The 21,380-nt window shown below is 49.3% G+C and overlaps 1 protein-coding gene across 1 annotated transcript; it reads left to right on the top strand.

The window, feature by feature from the left end:
* Positions 1–17,276: 17,276 nt before the first annotated feature.
* LOC107114762 (uncharacterized protein K02A2.6-like) lies at positions 17,277–19,802 on the top strand (the record flags this gene model as incomplete). The annotated part of the gene is made up of 3 exons (XM_015416354.1): positions 17,277–18,155; positions 18,264–19,130; positions 19,755–19,802. Coding segments are annotated over 3 exons (1,794 nt in total), but the record flags the coding sequence as incomplete, so codon positions are not given.
* Positions 19,803–21,380: the final 1,578 nt, after the last annotated feature.

Raw genomic sequence — 21,380 nt, 5'->3', positions numbered from 1 at the left:
AGCGGATCGGTTTTCATTGAACTTTCTCTTCCTCCCTCACATTATTTGAAATGAAGTGCAGTTTCATAGAGATAAAATATGCCTCTAGAATGCTCAGTTGTAGCTTTCCCCTACCCGTCCACAGCTCTCTGTCTTCCAGCATGGGTTGTGAAGAGTGTTCTGCATTAAGCTGGAGCAAGTTCCTCCAGCCTCAAGGAGCCCTTCTGCAACTTCCGTGGCTCTTCCGCTGGAGAAAGAGCCGCTTATATTGGAGGAAGCTTCCTGAGGCTGGTGGCAGTTCTTCGAGCTTCGCTCAGTGGTGTAGTCCTAAGGGAGACTTATATGTAACAACCGGGAGGCTTTGTGGCTGCTGCTGCTGCCCCATTGGCAGGCTTGCTAGCGAACAGGTGGGTGGAAACAGATTCTCCCGCCCCCACCGCCCTGACGTTTCAGACACTGTCTCATTTGGTAATGACAACACATTCCTGCCACACAGTAGGGTTGCCAAGTCTGGGTTGGAGAATACATGGAGACTTTGGGGGCGATAATTGTGACCACTGAGGAAGGCCCTTAGAGGCCGAAACGCGTTTGGTCTTCAGTAGGAAAGTGTTTACATTCCCAACCCAACTCACCAAAGCAAGGCCAGTCGAAGACTAATACAATAAAAGTAAAACTAACAGTAATTTAAGGAAATGGATGAATATGAATCATATATGACTTAACATTTGAGAAATACTTGGAGCCTTATGTGATGTTAAGTCATATATAATACAATAAAAGATCTAGTCCAATAAACCCATCCAAAACGGGATAGAAACCATAAGATAGAGAATAAGAGTGCTAAGAGGTAGTGAAGACAATTAAACAAGTCTACTCAAATCTTGGGCAGATTAAAAAAAAAGGCCTAACCTGCTACCTAAGAAGTAGATGCAGCAAACTTCATCATGAACACAATTGCCAGGCAAACTGCCAGGCACTGGTCGGGGCAGGACCTTTTCTGGGGCCGTTTCAGCCCCCCAGTCCGCTCCTGCTCCCTACCACAGCTTTGCTCTACAGGAACCAAAGCTCCGAAGGCCTGACAACGTTGTAGCTGCCTAGCAATCCCTAACAACTAGTTCCATGGACATTTCTCCTGAAAGCTACAGGCATCCTTCCTGTTCTTTTGGTTTGTTTTAATCTGTTGATATATATTTTTTTAATTTGGATTGTGGATTTTTTTGCAATTGTGGGACTTCTGTCAGGTTCACAGAGGAACTGAGAAAGGGCCCCTGGTGGTGTAGGGGGTGGGGGTGGGAATGGCCGCCACAGAGGGACAGGGCAAGGGAAATGTGGGGGAGCCCTCCGTCTGGAAGCTCCTTTTGCAGCGGCACAGAGTTAGCAGCCGCAGCAGCAGGGATTTGTTGCTATATAGAAGACCTCTCAGTTATACTGTCCCAAATCAAGCTTAAAATCGTTCAAAAAGAGGAAAGGTTTTTGTTGTTGTTGTCATCGTCACATTATTGTATGCATTCTTGTTGCTCGAGTCAAACTGAAAAATATTGTTAAATCTGATTCATCTGTACCATTCATGGAGGAAATACAATGGGTGTCTGGAATCGGGTAATCCATCATTTGCTCAGTGGTAATTTGGTTTATAGCTCTGCAGGTGGTTGTGTCACAAAATGATCTCGGTTATAAATAGGCTTGCATTGTGTTGGAATGAAATACCATTGACAGTGTATTTAAAGTTTGTAAAAGATTAACTATGATATTTTGCTTAAGTCATACTATATATAAATTTCTTGCTTTTCATAGGCAGAGAAAAGACTTAAAGAAGAGCCATGATAACGCAAGGATGTATGAAGCTGATGTGTACCATACAGGACAGAAATGGTTCAAATCATCCATGAGAAGTATCCAGAGCCTTCAAGAGAGAGGTCCTGAAAGACCCATGCAACACGTAGAAGATCTCCCAGAAGATCCTGAGCAAACCAGGGTTGAAGCCCCTGAATTGCCGAAAGATCATCGAAAGGAGGGCTGGCTTGAAGCATCCCTAGAGAACCTCAGAAGAAGTGGCTCTGAAGCATCCAGACAGAATGTGCAGGAAGGGCTTCAAGCAGGTATGAGCAGACTCAGCAAGAAAGGCCCTGAAGCATCCAGCCAGAACTTACAGGAGTGGCTGGAAGCAGGTATAAAAAATCACCAAAAGGAATGTCCTGAGGAATGCAGAAAGGTCATGAAAGAATGGCTTGAAAAATCCAAAAGTTACCTTCCAGAAAAAGGACCTGAAACCTCCAAACTAAATGTTAAAGAATGGTTTAAAGCATCCATGAAAAGTATCCAGGACTTTAAAGAGACAGGTTTTGAAGAAGCCAAAAAAAATATGCAAGAAGACATCCAAGCTCAGTGTGGAAGAATGGCTTCATGCATCCATGAGTGGCATCCAGGAAGTGGAACGTCTTGAAGAATCAAAACAGAACCTGCGAGGGCGAGAACGTGAAGCATCCAGAATAGATGTGCGACCATCGCTGGAAAGAACCAACTTGCTAGAGCAAAGTGCTGAACAATCCAGCAGAAATGTGAATGAACTGTACAGATCAAATCTAATAGAAGAGAGTTCTGCAAGATCTGAGCAGAATGGGGGGAAATGGCTTCCGGTAGACTCCGATGTGGACAGTTGTGAAGTAGCCCCAAGGAGCCTGCAGGACTCGCTTTCAGACTCAGGAATGAACTATGAAGTAGAACCCCTTGAAACACCCAGTCAGCCCAGAGCACCTTTTTCTAAAGCGTGCTTATTATGATGCCAAGAGGAGTCTGACAGATATGTGCAATGTACCAAAAATGGTAAAGAACTTCCAAACAATAAAAAATTATAATACATACAATGATATGACTTCTGTTCACTTATCATCGTAGAATACAATCTTCCATTCACTTATCATCGTAGAATACAAAGAACCATTGTGAAGAGTCCGTGGGAGCCCTTGAGGAGACGTGCCCTGCAGACTCAAGGCGTGACATGCAAGACTGGCTTCTAGCATGCCTAAGGAAGTCACAGGAGCCTAACGCGTCCAAGCTGAGTGCACAGGAATGGATTGGAGCAAGTCTAACGAGCCTTAGAGTGGAAGGTTCTGATGTGGCGGAACGTCTTCAGGAGGAAGCATCCTATGTTAGGGTGCAAGAGTGGCTTGAAGCGTCCCTGAGAAACTTTCAAGAGGAAGATCCAGACTCACTCAGAGGTGATGTGAAGGAATGGCTTGAGTCATCCCTCAGGAAATTCAAAGCAGTAAGCCCTGAAACATCTGGGCATTATATAAAAAATGGCTTGAAAGATCTCTACGGAACCTGCAGGCACCCAAGCAAAACTTGCAGGAATACAGGAAGGAATCCCTACTGTGTCTCAGAGCAGGAAGTTTTGTTGCATCTGCATCGAGACACAACATGGATTGGCCTAAAGAGTCCCAAGGAACTGTGGGGATCAGAGATTATAGAGAGACAGCAGAGCGTGGATCATCCAGAGCAGTTGTTGTTATGCGTGATGACTCCATACCTGAAGGATACGAAGCAGATATGGAGCAAGAGGAAGCAGCTGAAATCACACAAATATATATCACCCCTGAAGTTCACCCCAAACCCCTCAAGCAGAGGGAGGCCAAAGGAAAAGGGTCACATGATCAAGGTGGATCAAACACAAAGGTCGGTCCAATATTATGGGTGCACTACATGCATTCCTTTCCGATTTCCCATAGATCCAAATTCTGTATGGAGGAAACACGTTCTGCAATTCGTGATGTATTCTGCTTCCATTGTTGAGGCTTTCTAGAAGGCTGGAAACATTTTTGTAGAGACTATTGCAATGGAGTTGGATCTTGGGGAAAAAGAATGCAGAGAAGAGAGACAGTGGAGTTTGGGGATTACATAGGAGGTTGGGTGGGAAGATGAGCAACAGAGGTCATGTGAGAAGGATAAATATTTGCTCAGGCATTCTCTATACCTGTGCTTGCTTTTTGTATGCTGTGTAAGAAATGTTGCTTCCTTGTCCTGGATTGTGAAAGTGCAGGTCGTGTATGAGAAACAGACACAAACTGCCCTGTAGAATAATCACAGGTGGCTACCACAAGACTCTCAGGGGGGTAGAAATCTCATCCTTCCCCACCCCGCTCACTTACCCAGCAGTCAGGCCCTTGCCTGATAGCGTGACTGGCTCCCAGACTGGTGGAGGAAGGAGTGTTGGGAGGTAATCCTGGTCTTCCTCCTCTATGCCCAGCGGCCAAGGGGAGATTGGGGCGGGGGTGGTCCCCAGTCCTCCTCCTCCTCCCCCTTGGTTGGCTTCCAGCACCGCCTGGGAAGCCGGGGGAGGGCAGCCGTTCCTCCTCTGTCCTCTCCTCCTTCCCCACCGACCTCCACCGCTGCTGCCGAGGTGGCCATGACTGCTGTCTTCCTTCCGGCTCCTAACCTATCTGCACGGCTGCCTTGGTGGTTGAGGAAGGGACCAACAGTGGTGGCAACGGCAGGTCCCCCATTTGAGCTGAAAATCACACGGCTGGGTAGCGTTCTTTTGCTTGCCCCTGGCACCACCCGATAGGTGTCTGCAGTAGTGGCACAGTCCCAATCCCTGACTCATTGCCACTGTGGGAGGGGAAACACATTTTCCCCAAGGAAGTCTGTGCTGTGGCTGGAATGCAGAGAAGAAGGGGCGTGCTGCCACGGTGTGCCAGGTCCAAGTCCCCCCCCCCCATCCCTGGCCACCGGCATGGGATGGGCGGGTGGGGTTGCCAGATCCATGCTGGGAAACGCCTGGAGGTTTGGGGGTGGAGCCTGGGGAGGGCAGGGACCTCAGTGGGGGTACAGTGCCACAGTCTCCACCCTCCGAAGCACCCGTTTTCTCCAGGGGAACTGATCTCTGTAGCCGGGAGATGAGCTGCGATTCTGGGGGGTCCCCAGGCCCCACCTGGAGGCTGGCATCCCTGAGTGCTCTCTGGAAGGGGAATGGGTCTGTGTTCCTGTTCAGGCTCCTCACAACGCCTGGATAAAAACTGTGGATTCCCCAAAGAAAAACACTGTCTGGAAAATAGATTTAGGGGTGTTTGTGTGTGTGTGTGTGGGGGTAGCCGTGTTGGTCCGAAGCAGCAGAACAAAGTTGGAGTCCAATCTTAACGGTCCCACTGGACTCATACTGTCTGGGGGGGGGGGGGATTTTATCCCGCCGGGGGGGGGGGGGATCCTAGAAATGAAGCCTACAGCCATTAGTAAATAACTGCGGGCGAGCAAAACAAATCTGTGATGTTGTTTCCGGAGACTGAAGAAGTTCCGTTCCCCCCCACACACCCTTTCTCTCTCACTGTAGAAAACGTTCCGAGATCGTGCTGCTGTTTATGTCCATCACACTGATACTGCTTGGGGTCCTCTTCTGCAGCCTGCACTGCCGCTCGTCCTGTAGAGGCCTCCGCCCTTACTAAACGAGGCTTTCTAGAAGGCTGGAAACATTTTTGTAGAGACTATTGCAATGGAGTTGGATCTTGGGGAAAAAGAATGCAGAGAAGAGAGACAGTGGAGTTTGGGGATTACATAGGAGGTTGGGTGGGAAGATGAGCAACAGAGGTCATGTGAGAAGGATAAATATTTGCTCAGGCATTCTCTATACCTGTGCTTGCTTTTTGTATGCTGTGTAAGAAATGTTGCTTCCTTGTCCTGGATTGTGAAAGTGCAGGTCGTGTATGAGAAACAGACACAAACTGCCCTGTAGAATAATCACAGGTGGCTACCACAAGACTCTCAGGGGGGTAGAAATCTCATCCTTCCCCACCCCGCTCACTTACCCAGCAGTCAGGCCCTTGCCTGATAGCGTGACTGGCTCCCAGACTGGTGGAGGAAGGAGTGTTGGGAGGTAATCCTGGTCTTCCTCCTCTATGCCCAGCGGCCAAGGGGAGATTGGGGCGGGGGTGGTCCCCAGTCCTCCTCCTCCTCCCCCTTGGTTGGCTTCCAGCACCGCCTGGGAAGCCGGGGGAGGGCAGCCGTTCCTCCTCTGTCCTCTCCTCCTTCCCCACCGACCTCCACCGCTGCTGCCGAGGTGGCCATGACTGCTGTCTTCCTTCCGGCTCCTAACCTATCTGCACGGCTGCCTTGGTGGTTGAGGAAGGGACCAACAGTGGTGGCAACGGCAGGTCCCCCATTTGAGCTGAAAATCACACGGCTGGGTAGCGTTCTTTTGCTTGCCCCTGGCACCACCCGATAGGTGTCTGCAGTAGTGGCACAGTCCCAATCCCTGACTCATTGCCACTGTGGGAGGGGAAACACATTTTCCCCAAGGAAGTCTGTGCTGTGGCTGGAATGCAGAGAAGAAGGGGCGTGCTGCCACGGTGTGCCAGGTCCAAGTCCCCCCCCCCCATCCCTGGCCACCGGCATGGGATGGGCGGGTGGGGTTGCCAGATCCATGCTGGGAAACGCCTGGAGGTTTGGGGGTGGAGCCTGGGGAGGGCAGGGACCTCAGTGGGGGTACAGTGCCACAGTCTCCACCCTCCGAAGCACCCGTTTTCTCCAGGGGAACTGATCTCTGTAGCCGGGAGATGAGCTGCGATTCTGGGGGGTCCCCAGGCCCCACCTGGAGGCTGGCATCCCTGAGTGCTCTCTGGAAGGGGAATGGGTCTGTGTTCCTGTTCAGGCTCCTCACAACGCCTGGATAAAAACTGTGGATTCCCCAAAGAAAAACACTGTCTGGAAAATAGATTTAGGGGGGGGGGGGGAATCCTAGAAATGAAGCCTACAGCCATTAGTAAATAACTGCGGGCGAGCAAAACAAATCTGTGATGTTGTTTCCGGAGACTGAAGAAGTTCTGTTCCCCCCCACACACCCTTTCTCTCTCACTGTAGAAAACGTTCCGAGATCGTGCTGCTGTTTATGTCCATCACACTGATACTGCTTGGGGTCCTCTTCTGCAGCCTGCACTGCCGCTCGTCCTGTAGAGGCCTCCGCCCTTACTAAACGGACCAGGACGAAAGAGCTCGGAGCCGGGCTATAACAATGCCGTTTGCTTTTTGTTCTGGGAATGTGTTTTCTTTCGTGACTGATCTTGCCGATACCCTTGTATGACTGGGTTGGGTTTCCCCAGCACTGGTCGGCAGCTCTGGGTGGGGGAATTCCTGGGGATTTGGGGGGGCAGAGGAGGTGGGGTAGCTGGACAAGGTCTCCACTTGTTCGGGCCCAGATCCCTTTTTTAGCAGACTGAAATGAAATAGAGGGTGGATATGCCTCAGAGTCTTGGGTAGCTCAAGTTCTACAGCCACTTTGTTCAAGACTTTCAACACTTTGAATGGGCCAATAGCCTTCCACCCCAATTTCCTCCCTGGCTGGATCCCCTTCAGAGTTTTTGTTGAGAGGTACACTGAGTCCCCCGGCTGCAAGTCCCATTCAGGTGCCCTCCCTTCACCAGCTTGCTTTTTGTAGTCCTCTCGCCTTTCTCAGAGTCTCTTGGATTGTGGACCATCGATCCTTTAAGTTCCCCCCCCCCCACAATTGTAAATCTCCTGGTTTGGGCTCCTGGGTAGTCACCGTGGGGAGGGGGGCCCCTTTGTACCCATGCACAGCCTTAAAGGGGGAGAGGCCAGTGGAAATGTGTACTGAGTTATTATAACTGTATTCCGCGTAAGGGAGGAGGTCGACCCAGTTATCCTGCTGGTAGTTGGTGAAGCACCGGTAGAATTGTTGTACCACTTGATCCACCCGCTCAGTTTGCCCACCGGTCTCTGGGTGAAAGGAGCTGCTGAGACCTTGTTCAACCTTCCAGAACTTAGCGAGGAACTGCGATCCCCAGTCTGAGATGATTTTGTGGGGAACGGAATGCAGCCTCACGATGTGGTGCATGAAAAGCCTGGCTAGTGACTTGGCTGAGGGCAGTTGTGTGCAAGGAATAAAGTGTGCCTGCTTGGAGAATGCGTTGACCACCACCCAAATCACTGTTTTACCTTTGCTGGGTGGTAAGTCATAAAGTCCATTGAAATCACTGCCCACAGTCTCTCTGGTGTTTCAAGGGGTTGTAAGGTCCCAGGGGGCTTTCCTGGCCTCCGTTTCCCCATTAAGCAGGTCTGGCAGGAACCCACGAATTGGGAAATATCTGCCCTCATATGCGGCCACCAGAATTGCCTTTGAAGGAGCTGCAGGCAGGGTTTTCAGGTGCTCCAAAGTCGGGATTTCCCCTCTCAGTGCTTTAGGCACAAACAGCCTCCCTCCTCTGTACCAACAGCCACCCCCCTTCTGTTCCTCTGAATTGTCAGTTTGAATGTCCTCCACGCCCCCCTCTGAAAAAGCTGTTTTAAATTTGCAAATCCAGGGCTCAACATCAATGGGGCCTCTGCTTTTGCCCGGCTGCGAGTTACCACCGCCCCGCCCCCAATTGGGTGGGTGTGAACATTGAGTCTATGACTTCTTCCCACTGGCTGTCATGTTGCGGGAGGTGGGATAGAGCGTCAGCCAGAGGGTTTGACTTCCTGGGGAGGTGCTGGAGGGTGAACCGAAATTTAGAGACAAACTCTGCCCAGCGGAGCTGCTTGACCATTCAGAGGTCTGGGCGTGCATAATGCCTCCACATTTTGTGGTCCGTCCACACTTCAAATGGCCCCCTCACCCCCTCCAGCCAGTGCCTCCAGGTTGTAAGGGCTAGTTTGATAATGTAAAACTAGAAGGTCACAGCCAAAATTACAAGCTTACAAGAGAACTAAACAGCTGTCAATATGCGCTACAAATATATGCAGATAAAAAATCCCAAGATGCGTTTAAATATCAGTACAAAATTAGTATAAAAATCAATCCAATCCAGGTAAGTAATAAGTCGTTATAAATCGTTAATGAAATCCTCTGGAGTTCATTTCCATTTCATGAGTACTTCCTCTGAACTCCTTCAAGTTTACAATAGTGCTTCAAGTTTACCTTATAAAAATAATGCAACAATGTAAACATACAAGATATGTGCAATGTACCAAAAATGGTAAAGAACTTCCAAACAATAAAAAAATTATAATACAAAATTATAATACATACAATGTAAACATACAAGATATGTGCAATGTACCAAAAATGGTAAAGAACTTCCAAACAATAAAAAATTATAATACATACAATGATACGACTTCCGTTCACTTATCATCGTAGAATACAAACTTCCATTCACTTATCATCGTAGAATACAAAGAACCATTTTCACCAAGATTCTCTACAAAGTAAATACATACAATTGAATACATATAGTTCATGAAAACATTCCACTATGCTTTTATTACGTCTCTAAAAGAGCTTACCCTTGTCTGTCACACAAATCACTTCACTTTGGGTTGCTTCATCTGCACGCCTCGCAGCTTGGGGGTTTTCTTGGAGGTCTTGCGCTCGCTCGCCTTCCCATCTCCGGGGCTCTCGTTGAGAGGGCAACTAGTTGCAAAGTGCCCCGAAGCTCCACCTCTTAGGCACAGGCCCTGTCGCACCCATCGGTCTCCGACGGCCACTCTCGCCTTGGTCTTCATCCCCCGTGCTTCCATCGCCACCCAGGACTAATACATCAGCAAAAGGTTGGAGCAGTTCTCTGCCTCACAGGCCACCTGTACCCACCCATTTAGTGTTAGCGGGTTGCTAACTTCAAATGCACAGGGAGCCTGACAGAAGGGAAGCTCCAGACTGTAGAAAGCTGGGGGAAAGCCAGACAACGGGAATGGATTCCCAACAACAACCAGTCGGGACGGGCAGGCTTAACAACCATTGCAAGCCAAAGTGTGAAGAAGAGTGACTGGGAAGCGAAAGCCTTTCGTGGCCCCAGGGCCCAGCAGAAGAGGCAGGAGGGAGATGCTGAGCTCCGTGAGCTGCCACTTAGTAGGAGGACACACCACCACCAACAACAACGGACAACAGAGTAAGAGAGCTGCTATAACCACTAAGGAGGACTCCGAAAATGGGCTGCCTGCCAGAGACTCCCAACTCATATGAAAATACACATTAGAAATTACAACTGAAACTGTATTACGATCAATACAACACAGTAGTCGATTATAACAGCAATATCACACACGAATAACAAGTTTCCAGTTGCCAACAGACCAAATAGTACATTTAGACGTAATAATCACGATAAGGAGAAATTACACCAACCATGTGGAGAGATACATTCATACGAGCCAGTAACAGCGATACCAGGTCCCGGTATAACTCCCTTGTTTCTTAAGTGTTCTTCCTCAGTCGCTATTACAGAACAATATATGTTGTTCTTTTTGTGCATGGGGGGGGGGGGAGAAAACCATTTAGGCATAATCTTTGATTCTGGTCTGCAGCTAATAGCGTGCCAAAGAAAGGCAATTCACTCTGATGCATGAAGGACTGGTGTTCTTGCTCACACTGGCCTATGGTGCCACCTAAAGTTCAGTAATTGGAATGCAAGAACATAAAACAAAGCCGACCCTTTGTTTCAATAAACGTATTAGCCTCTGTAGATTCTGCCTGATATGAAGAATGCATGGTACAAACACTTGTCAGTAACAGTGGGTCACTAACTGAGATCTAAACCTAGAAACCAGTCCCCGAAGAAAGGCCCCAGTGCCAGCTCTGCCCCATGCCTACTTGAGTGACTCAGAGAAAAGACCCACCAATACCAGCTACACTATCAAGGGCTCGTTCATCTGAAAATCTTCTGATATGATTCATGCTATCAATGGGCAGCATGCTCTTTTGCCATTTACAGGGAGGGGTGTGAAAAATATCAACCAAGACCACAGAGTTCCTGGACAGGTTACCTATGAACTGACAGTTTAGTCTGCCAAAGCCAAAATAAACAGGAGTCAAGCAGGCCGGTGTGGTGCAGTGGTTAAGAGCGGCAGACTCTAATGTGGAGAACTGGGTTTGATTCCCCACTGATCCTCTCTGCATGAAGCCTGCTGGGTGACGTTGGGCCAGTCACAGTTCTCTCAGAGCTCTCTCAGCCCCACCTGCCTCACAAGGTGCCTGTTGTGGGGAGAGGAAGGGAATGTGACTGCAAGCCATTCTGGAACTCCTTAAGGCACAGAAAAGCAGGGTACAAGAACCTACTCTTCTTTTTCTAGGTGGGCTCGAAGCAACAGGTGGAGGTTATACCATGTTTATAACTGGAGGCCTCGGTTTAGCTTTTGGAGTAGATGGGCAGAAGGTGTTTTGGTGACGGAATTTGGAGTTTTGCTTGTCTAAAATGCATTATAAATAGTTTTTTTTAAATGTCTTCTTTGAACTGAATTTATTCTTAGTGCTTGGATTTATCATGCATAGCTATTTCAAGGTTCATTCCTTTGCTATTTCATAATTTTTTTTTGTTTTGGTAGAGTACACTGCTTACATACGTCCTTCGTTTCAGTGTTTGTTATTGTGTTTCGATAAGCCGATCCATGCTGCATTCATTCATTCATTCATTCATTCATTCATTCATTCATTCATTCATTCAGCTTACATTGTACTGCTTTCCTGGCCAAGCAGAACTCAGAGCACCTTACAACAGTTAGATGTACAATAAAGTTAACATATTGCAATTTAAAAATCCAATAGTACAAGTTAAAAACCTAACTATTATTTATCATTTATATTAATTTCTTCTCAAAGACATTTGTGTTTGGGGCAATGGTTACTTTATAAATTGGATGAGGTACACATAATTCATATTCTGTTCCATTCAAAATGTGTTTGCTTAACACAGCATGACAGAGGGCTTTTCTGCATGGTGTTTGTTGTTGTTGTTGGTTCTGGCTCCATACCGCTTCATCCCCCTCCCCCCCGATTTCCATATGGATATTTATGCCTCTGGTTTCCACTTTTGAGACTGCTTTTACCCCCGTTTTTTTCTGGAAGCTTCTTTTCCGTCACCTTTGTCCACCTGTACAATGTTTCTGTCGGTTTTCTTTGCCCTTCCCACTCCCATCTACCTCCAGCCCACGGTTCAATGACTGGACTCTTGAGGGCAAATGACTCCTTCTCCCCCCCCTCCTTTTCCGTATATCTCTGTGAGGGAAGGGCATTATTGGGGTGGGGGGACCAGACTTGGATGGGCAATTATTTTTTCAAGGCATTCAGCTAGCTGGATTTTTTTTGTCTAGCCTAATTTTTGTCACATTGTACTTGATTTCTACTATTGTTCATAGACATAGCCTTTTCTGGTTTACACAAGTTTAACGTAAGGTAGAAATTTGGGAAGAAATGCAGATACAGATGTCAATTAAAGGTTTTAATGTTTAGGATTTCTACCCGCCCCCACACAGTCTCTTAGAAGAAACTGCATTCTGAGGGCCAAACGAGACTTCTTTGTGAATTGGGTCAGGTCAGGAATACCATTCCAAAGATCAAAGCGAGCCATTTGGGGTTTAGAACTGCAGCATGAAGGGTTTCCTCCTCCGCCCGCCCCCAGCCCCCGGAGCCCTGGAGGGAGTCCTTGACATAATTTTGGATCAGCATGGAGAGTGCTCTGAAGCTATGCTGCTCCAAACTTATATAAAGAGCTCCTTGCCTGGGGCAACTGTGGGGGAGGGCTGGAGCCCCTCCTCGCCCCATGCTGCAGCTCCCCTTCATTTAGAAATGACATTCCCAACCCACCTCACCAAAGCAAGGCCAATACAATAAAACTAATAAAATAAGACTAATACGAGGCTTCCGGTTGGGGGGAAATGGTGATTTGACGCATCTTGCAATCGCGCAGGGTGGACGGGGGCTCCTTTCGACAGTTTAGGCTATCTATCAGCCCAACGCAACCTTCCCCAGTCAGGGGGAGAGTCTGGCAAGCATGAAGACCCTAGGGAGAGTTGAGATTGGTGTGATCAAGCCTCGGAGGAGACTTGTTTTGCACTTTGATCCCCTCTCCTGAAGCGGGCATTGCATTCAGCACTAAAGGAGCTCACCGAGCTGAGAATTCAGCTTAAAGTTGTCATTTCCTGATCTCATGGACTAAGGGGGAATAATTTGGACAGACAGAGACAGTGCGAAAACCAAAGTAAACAAACAAGGTAACGATTACAGTATTACTTACCGGGAGAAGCTTGGAAATGCCGAGGGAGATATCCGGATAAGTCTTTAAAGATTTTAAAGAAAGACTGAGCAAAATTGATCATTTAAAAGTAAATAACAAAGGAGAAAAAGCGAGAAAAAGAACTTTGTTTTGCATTCCTGTGGTGGTGGGAAAGATAGTAACCTGAAACCCACGTTTAAAATCGCGACAGCACAAAATACCAAAGAACGGAAATGATGCAGTGGACAGAAAATTTGTGACTCTGCCTAGACATAGCCTGGGGACAGGAAATTGAGGGGCCGGAAGAAGATGGGGGACAGGAAAAGCGGAACACCAGAAGCTCTACGGGGAAGCAAATGAGTGAAGAATAGGAAGTGGCAGGAGAGGCCTACTCTACACTATAAAGTAGACCATAGAGATATTACGCCCGACATTTTGAGGAGGACTGAACTTTAAAATCAATTTTTAGGGGCTAGAAGGAGATTTGGAAGAGCGAAAATATAGCGGTTCGGATGAGCGCATAGAGGACTATTGATTTATATAAGTGGACCCCATCGGAGAATATCAACGGATTTGAGACAGAGACAGAGGGCTGCGTCTTTTTCAACTCCTAAAATGGCTACTAAAAAGGACAAAGAATTGCAAGCTGCCACTTTGGAAGCTACGAGCATTAAAGTTGTGAGTGAGCAATTTGGCTGCTGCATACCTTAGTTTGCTCTGGAGCCATCCTTCCTGAGCTAACACAAAAAGGTGTGAGCCGGAGTCTAAAAACTGTGACCTAGTTCACACTAACTCAGCTTAGAGGGAACACTGGTCTTGGGGCCTTGGGGAGCTGAGGAGGCCCAACCATGGGACTGAGTTCGACATCCATTCATGGCAAATGGGGTTCAATGTGGCCGAGTGCAAAGTGATGCACATTGGAGCAAAAAAATCCTAACTATAAATGCACGTTGATGGAGTCTGAACTGGCAGAGACTGACCAAGAGAGAGATCTTGCAGTCGTAGTAGATAACTCACTGAAAATGTCGAGACAGTGTGCGACGGCAATGAAAAAAGCCAATGCTATGCTGGAAATTATTAGGAAGGGAACAGAAAACAAATCAGCCAGTATCATAATGCCCTTGTATAAATCGATGGTGCAACCTCATTTGGAATACTGTGTGCAGTTCTGGTCACCACACCTCAAAAAGGATATTATAGCATTGGAAAAAGTACAGAAAAGGGCAACTAGAATGATAAAAGGGTTAGAACACTTTCGTTATGAGGAAAGGTTAAAGTGCTTGGGGCTCTTTAGCTTGGAAAAATGATGGTTGAGGGGTGACATGATCGAGGTTTATAAGATTATGCGTGGGATAGAGCAGGTAGAGAAAGAAGTACTTTTCTCTCTTTCTCACAATACAAGAACTCATGGGCATTCAATGAAATTGCTGAGTAGTCGGGTTAGAACAGGTAAAAGGAAGTACTTCTTCACCCAAACAGTGACTAACACATGGAATTCACTGCCATGGGAGGTGGTGGTGGCTACAAGCATGGATGGTTTCAAGAGGGAACTGGATAAACATATGGAGCAGAGATCCACCAGTGGCTATGAGCCACAAGGTATAGATAGGAACTCACAGGCTGGGGCAGGTGATGCGCTGTATTTTTGATGCTTGGGGGGGGGGAAGGGGCAACAGTGGGAGGGCTTCTAGTGTCCTGGCCCCATTGATGGACCTCCTGATGGCACCTGGTGTTTTTGGCCACTGTGTCACAGAGTGTTGGACTGGATGGGCCACTGGCCTGATCCATCATTGGCTTCTCTAATGTTCTCTTATATTCTTATGTTCCTTTGGAGTGAGTCCATTTCTTTTAAGGTTAAAGGTGCTGGCCCCGAGTCTCACTCACCTTAACCTGCTCCCTGACTGCCTGTTTCAGAAAGGGTAACGTTGGCTGCCCTTTCCCCTTCTGGGCCCTGCACATTCCACAGAGGGCCCCCGGGAAGGTTGTGTGGTGCTTCCGGCCCTGGAAGTTGCTAGAGTGAGGCTGTGCCACTAAAGGCTAACTTGAACTTGAATATTTTGGTACCATAGAAATGCTAGCTATAGTTCAACAGAAGCAGGGGATCCTCAAGGATTTGCAGGGAGCATCTCATTTCCCCTTCCCCCACTGCTTCCTCTTTCCCCTTCCTGGAAGCCGCCACAGCCTCTCCCCCTTTCCTCCTTTCTTCTCTCCTTCCCACCAACCAACCAACCTACCTACCTTTATCCCTCCTGATCTTCAGTTGTCCTCCTTCCCTACCCCTGGCACCTCTTAGCAGGGAAAACTACAACCCAGTTGTGTGGTGTTGGTCCCTGGGCTGGGCCCAGTTGTATAGCGTGGAACCTGCAAGGGCTTGCGAGGGGCATGCCACTTTCCCATGTATCCCCCCTCCCAAACTATTTCTTCCCTCCACCTGCCAGCTTTCCCTGCTTTTGTTCTCTCCATCCTACCCAGCCACCAACCCACCTTTTTATCTGCCCATCTTTGGCTATATATATAGATATATATTTGTTTCATTTATACCCTGCCGTTCTTCACAATGGCGAACCAAAGCAGCTCATATCATTCTTGTCTCCTCCTTTTTTGTCCTCACAACAACCCAGCGAGGTACTTTAGGCTGAGCACATATGGCCAGTCTCAAGTCACCCGGAGAGCTTCCATAGCAGGGTGGGGATTTGAACGTAGGTGTAGTGTATTCAGATGCTGCCCTGAATGCACCAGGAGGTATGTGAATCCTCCCATAGAGAAGCCATGCAAAGCTTCAAGCTTCGGCAGGGATTCGCGCCGAAATGTATTGTGGCCAATCAGATTTAAATGTTTGTAAGCGGGACCGCTTATGATTGGTCATTCATGCACACAACCTGATAGGTTGGTTTAATGTACAGTAGGTGTGGCTACATTAGCCCGGAATGTATAAATACCGAACCAGCGCAATGGAAGCTGAGTTCGGGCTATGAGGAGTTGTACTGTGTCAGAAGAATTGATTGAAGAGCTAAATAAACCTGAGTTTTCTGAAATCACTCTCTGACTACTTTGTTAAGCACGGACTTAACAATTGGCGACGAGGATGGGATGCAGGAGCGGGTAGGCAGCCCCACTGGTCCCGACCCAACGACGGACAACCCAGAGCAGCAGCTCGCCGTGGCAGAGCAGCGACAGGCACCACCAGCACCGGTGGCAGCGATCGCAGCTATGGCCAATAGTCCGAAGTTCGAGGCATTCGAACCAGCGACCGAGGACTGGGACGCCTACCTGCTGAGGTTCGGGTTCCACCTCGAAGCGAACGACATCACCACGGAGGAGAAGAAGCGAGCCACCCTCCTGAGCTCTTGTGGCAAGAGCGTGTTCGATGTCGCCAGATCCCTGGTAGCACTAGTGGACATCGGAACAGTGCCGTTCAAAGAGCTGACGGAGAAGTTGAAGGCACACTTCTCCCCGCAACCATCGGAGATCGCAAGCCGGCACGCCTTCTTCAAGAGGAACCAAGCGCCCAACGAGACCGTGTCCGATTTTGTAGCGGCTCTACGTAAAGCGGCCAGACCTTGTAACTTCGCCGACGTAGAGGAGGCCCTGCGAGACAGGCTGGTGTGTGGCATGCGGGACGAGCGACTGCAGCAGCGCCTGTTCGCAAAGGCGAAATTGACCTGGGCCGACGCCTACAATGAAGCCATCGCAGCGGAGACAGCGGACAAATCGACCCGTGAGGTGCGTCAGCGTCTGGCTGCAACAGAGCTACGCGTTCACCACCAGGGGTCCGAAGGAGAGCGTGAGGGCGCGGCTGAAGACGTCTGCGCTGTGAAAGGGCCTGCGAACCAGCGGACCCAAGTGAGGACTTCGCCCACTCCTCCTTGCACCGGCTGTGGCGGCAAGCACTCCAGAGAAAGCTGCTGGACCAAGGACGTCGACTGCAGAGCATGCGGAAGGCGGGGCCACATCGCTCGTGCTTGCAGAGCGCCAAAAGTTTCAACGCCCTCAAACAAGCCCAGGAAGCAACGTTCCCGAGCCGCACAACATGAAACCAGCTGCCAGGTCGTACGATCAAGCGCACCTTCGGTCCAACGAATCGGAGGCACAGGCAAGATCAACGTGACGGTCCATCTAGACGGCGTTCCGTGTGGCATGGAGGTCGACTCGGGATCGTCGGTGACCGTGATTTCGTCCAAGTCGTGGCAGCAGTTGTTCCCCACCAGGAGTCGTCGCCGGCTGAAGCCAGCAGACACACAAGTGTCCGACTTCCAGGGCAAGCGTATACCTCTGGCAGGGAGGGATACGTTTGAAGTTGAGTTTAAGGGGAAGCGGGCGACCCTTTCATTGTTGGTGGCTGAGGGGAACAGAGTGAATTTGCTGGGGCTTGACTGGTTTGAACCGTTGGGAATTGCTATTTCTGGCATTAATAGTGTAACGAAGAATAAATGGGCTGTACTGTATAAGGAATTTACTGATGTGTTTGGGGGTGGCCTGGGAAAATATACGGGACCCCCAGTAGCGTTTGAACTTGATCCTGCCGTGAGGCCGGTTCGCCTCAAGTATAGGAAGGTTCCTATTCCTCTTAAGCCCAGAATCGAAGCAGAGCTGGACAAGCTCATCGAGCAGGGCGTGTTAGAGCCAGTTCCCTTCAGTCGGTGGGAGACCCCCATTGTAACCCCTGTTAAGCCGGACGGGTCAGTACGCATCTGTGCTGACTACAAATGCACCATAAAGCGGGCATTGCAACAGCACTCGTACCCAGTACCGGTAATTAGCCATGTCTTGGCATCGTGGGGGGGGGGGAAAGTCTTTGCGAAGTTCGACTTGGCCCAGGCTGACCAGCAGCTTCCCGTGACCAAGGAAGCTGCTGAAGCACAGACCATTGTGACACACAGGGGGGCGTTCAAAGTAAACAGGCTCCAATTTGGTGTGAATGTGGCCCCAGGGATTTTTCAGAGTCTCATGGAAGGGCTGTTGAGGGGGGTACCAGGAACGGTCCCTTATTTTGATGACGTTCTCATTGCCGGGAGATCCGATGAGGAACTTATGCACAGGGTCAGGGAAGTGCTCAAGCGTTTCAGTAAGGCCGGATTGAAAGTAAAACAATCCAAGTGTTTGATAGGGGTGGATAGCGTGGAATTCCTGGGGTTCAGAGTGGACCAAAATGGCGTACACCCCACAGACGAGAAGGTGAGAGCTATCAAAAATGCCCCTTGCCCCGCGAATAAAAAAGAGCTGCAAGCCTTCCTCGGGCTGCTCAATTTTTATCACGCCTTTCTCCCCCACAAGGCGTCCATGGCGGCACCTTTACATGCGCTCCTTCACAAGGACGCAAAATGGCGGTGGGGTGCTGAACAGAAAAAGGCGTTTGAAGGGGTGAAATCATTGTTGTCATCAAATGCAGTGTTGACCCACTATGATGACCAGAAATTGTTGGTCTTGGCCGCAGATGCCTCTCCTTATGGGGTGGGGGCGGTATTAAGTCATGTAATGGAAGACGGGCGGGAGGCCCCCGTCGCGTTTTATTCAAAGTCACTGAGTGAAACTGAAAAGAACTATGCCCAGATCGATAAAGAGGGACTGGCGCTCGTTTCTGCAGTAAAGAAATTCCACGATTTCGTGTATGGCAGACTTTTTCGGCTTGTGACAGACCACAAGCCGCTGCTTGGGATTTTTGCCCCGGACCGGCAACTCCCAAATATAATGTCTGCCAGAATGCTCCGTTGGGCCTTGTTTTTGTCGGCCTATGACTATGACCTGGAGCACCGGCCGGGCAAGGCCATCGGACATGCGGACGCATTAAGTCGTTGCCCGCTGCCCGGCCGAGATTTGGACCCTGCACCAACGGCCTCTGTGTTGGCCATCGAAGAACTGCCGCAAGCACCCATCACCTCCAAGGACATTGCCGCTGCGTCGGCTAAGGACACTGTAATTGCGAGAGTCCTTAACTGGGTTTGGAGGGGGTGGCCGATGGGTGCTATGGAGCCGGAATTTCGCACGTACAAAGCGCGCCAAAACGAGTTGTCTGTGTCTAAAGGCTGTTTACTGTGGGGAAACCGGGTGGTGGTGCCTCACTGCCTCAGACAAAAAGTGCTGAAATCACTCCATGAAGGCCATCCGGGCATGGTACACATGAAGGCGCTGGCCCGAGGTTATGTGTGGTGGCCCGGGCTTGATGCAGAAATCGAGGATTGGGTCAGAGTGTGTGAGCCCTGTCAGCAGGCTAGGCCTGAGCCGTCAACCGCCACTCCGCAGCGTTGGGAGTCGGCGGGAAAACCTTGGTCGAGGCTCCACCTAGATTTTGCGGGGCCAGTTCAGGGACAAATGTTCCTTATTATCGTTGATGCGTATACGAAATGGTTGGAGGTTGCGCACATGCATTCCACCACTTCCGGGTCTGTCATCAATGTGCTGCGGCGCCTGTTTGCGACCCATGGTATACCCGATGTATTGGTCAGTGATAACGGGACGCAATTTACATCGATAGAGTTTGAAAAATTTCTGGCTGATAACGGAATCAGGCAGATTACATCGGCCCCATTCCACCCGGCTTCGAATGGTCAGGCGGAAAGAATGGTAAGAACCACCAAAGAAGCACTGAGTAAATTGGTTTATGGTGACTGGGGGGTAAAGCTAGCTTCGTTCTTGCTCAGACAGCATGTTACCCCTTGTTCAGCAACTGGCCGCAGTCCGGCCGAAATGCTGATGGGCCGGAGGCTGGCAACCGTATTAGATAGGTTGCACCCGGACCTGAAGTACCTTAAACCACCACAGCAGAGTGAACAAACGAAGGTACGCATATATGAGAAGGATGACAAGGTGTATGCGAGAAATTATGCCAGTGGTCACTTGTGGCTCCCAGCCACTATTGTTGAAACTGTTGGGTCCAGAATGTATGTGGTACGACTTGCTGATGGTCGCAAGTGGCGTAGGCACATAGACCAGTTGAGGCAACGGTGGGCGACTGACCGACCCAACGCGTTGCCAACTGAGTCAATAGACCCCGAGGACCTTCCGAGACCTCCCCTGGCGGCGAGTGCTGACGGGCCTGAGGGCATCAGCACTGTTCCAGAGGCAGGGCAGACCCCTACTCTCGAACCGAACGTAACGGATGGAAGTGTTCCTGACTCTGCGGTCCCGGAGTCGACCGAAGTGCCACTGACGGAGATGTGCCCTGAGCCTAGTCCACCTAGGAGGTCTCAGAGAACGAGAAGAGCACCTTCCTACCTAAGTGATTATGATTGTTCGTAGTTGTTTTTGCTTAGGGGGGAGGGATTTGTAGTGTATTCAGATGCTGCCCTGAATGCACCAGGAGGTATGTGAATCCTCCCATAGAGAAGCCATGCAAAGCTTCAAGCTTCGGCAGGGATTCGCGCCGAAATGTATTGTGGCCAATCAGATTTAAATGTTTGTAAGCGGGACCGCTTATGATTGGTCATTCATGCACACAACCTGATAGGTTGGTTTAATGTACAGTAGGTGTGGCTACATTAGCCCGGAATGTATAAATACCGAACCAGCGCAATGGAAGCTGAGTTCGGGCTATGAGGAGTTGTACCGTGTCAGAAGAATTGATTGAAGAGCTAAATAAACCTGAGTTTTCTGAAATCACTCTCTGACTACTTTGTTAAGCACGGACTTAACAGTAGGTCTCTCAGATCCTAGTCTGAAACTCTAACCACTACACCACACCAGCTTTTATAGAGTGACTGCTGTTGAAGAGAAGTGAGCCGCTGGGCCTAGATGGGTCATGGGAGTCATTTGGTGTCAAGTTGCACAGTGGTTGTGTGACTGGCCCTGATCAGCCCTCCTTCAAAGTCCAAAGCAGCCCTGGAAAGGGCCCTGACCCCTCTCTCTGCCTTTGACTGAGGGAAAGCAAGGCTTCATAACAATACTGTTGTGGTTGCCTAGCAACAACCACTGAAGGCACATGTTTCTTAATGCTACAGGCACTGCTTCCTTTATTGGGGGGAGCTTATCCCCCACTTTTTCTTTTAGATTTCAGATTATTATGCAAACCTAGGGCTTTTTTTCAAATGGGTAGAAAAATCTCTCTCTTCTGTTTGTGGCTTCGGTCTCCAGATTTAAGTATCCACAGATATGGCCACATTGAGAATTAGTATTAAGAAACAGTGGGAACCCACGGGGATTTGCGGGAGGCATTTCTCCCCCCCCCCCATTTTTTTCCCTTTCCTGAAAGCTCCCATGCCCCTCCCCTTTTCCTGCTTCCTTCTCTCCTCCCCACCCAGCAGCCAGTCTACATTTATTTGCCACCTGTCTTCAGCGTTGCCTCCCCCCAAGCAGTATCTGCCTGGGAAAATTATTGCCCAGTTATGTGGTGCCAACCACTGTGCCAGGCCCACTTGTATGGTAGAGAACCCACAAGGATTGGGGGGGGATACCCCATTTTCTCCTGAATCCCCCTCCCCCTCCCCACCTTAGTTC

This window comes from Gekko japonicus, unplaced genomic scaffold (assembly GCF_001447785.1).
Source record: "Gekko japonicus isolate JY-2015 unplaced genomic scaffold, Gekko_japonicus_V1.1 scaffold1109, whole genome shotgun sequence".
Taxonomy (NCBI): domain Eukaryota; kingdom Metazoa; phylum Chordata; class Lepidosauria; order Squamata; family Gekkonidae; genus Gekko; species Gekko japonicus.
Note: the sequence above shows the minus strand (reverse complement) of the source record. Positions and strands in the feature narration are given on the sequence as shown.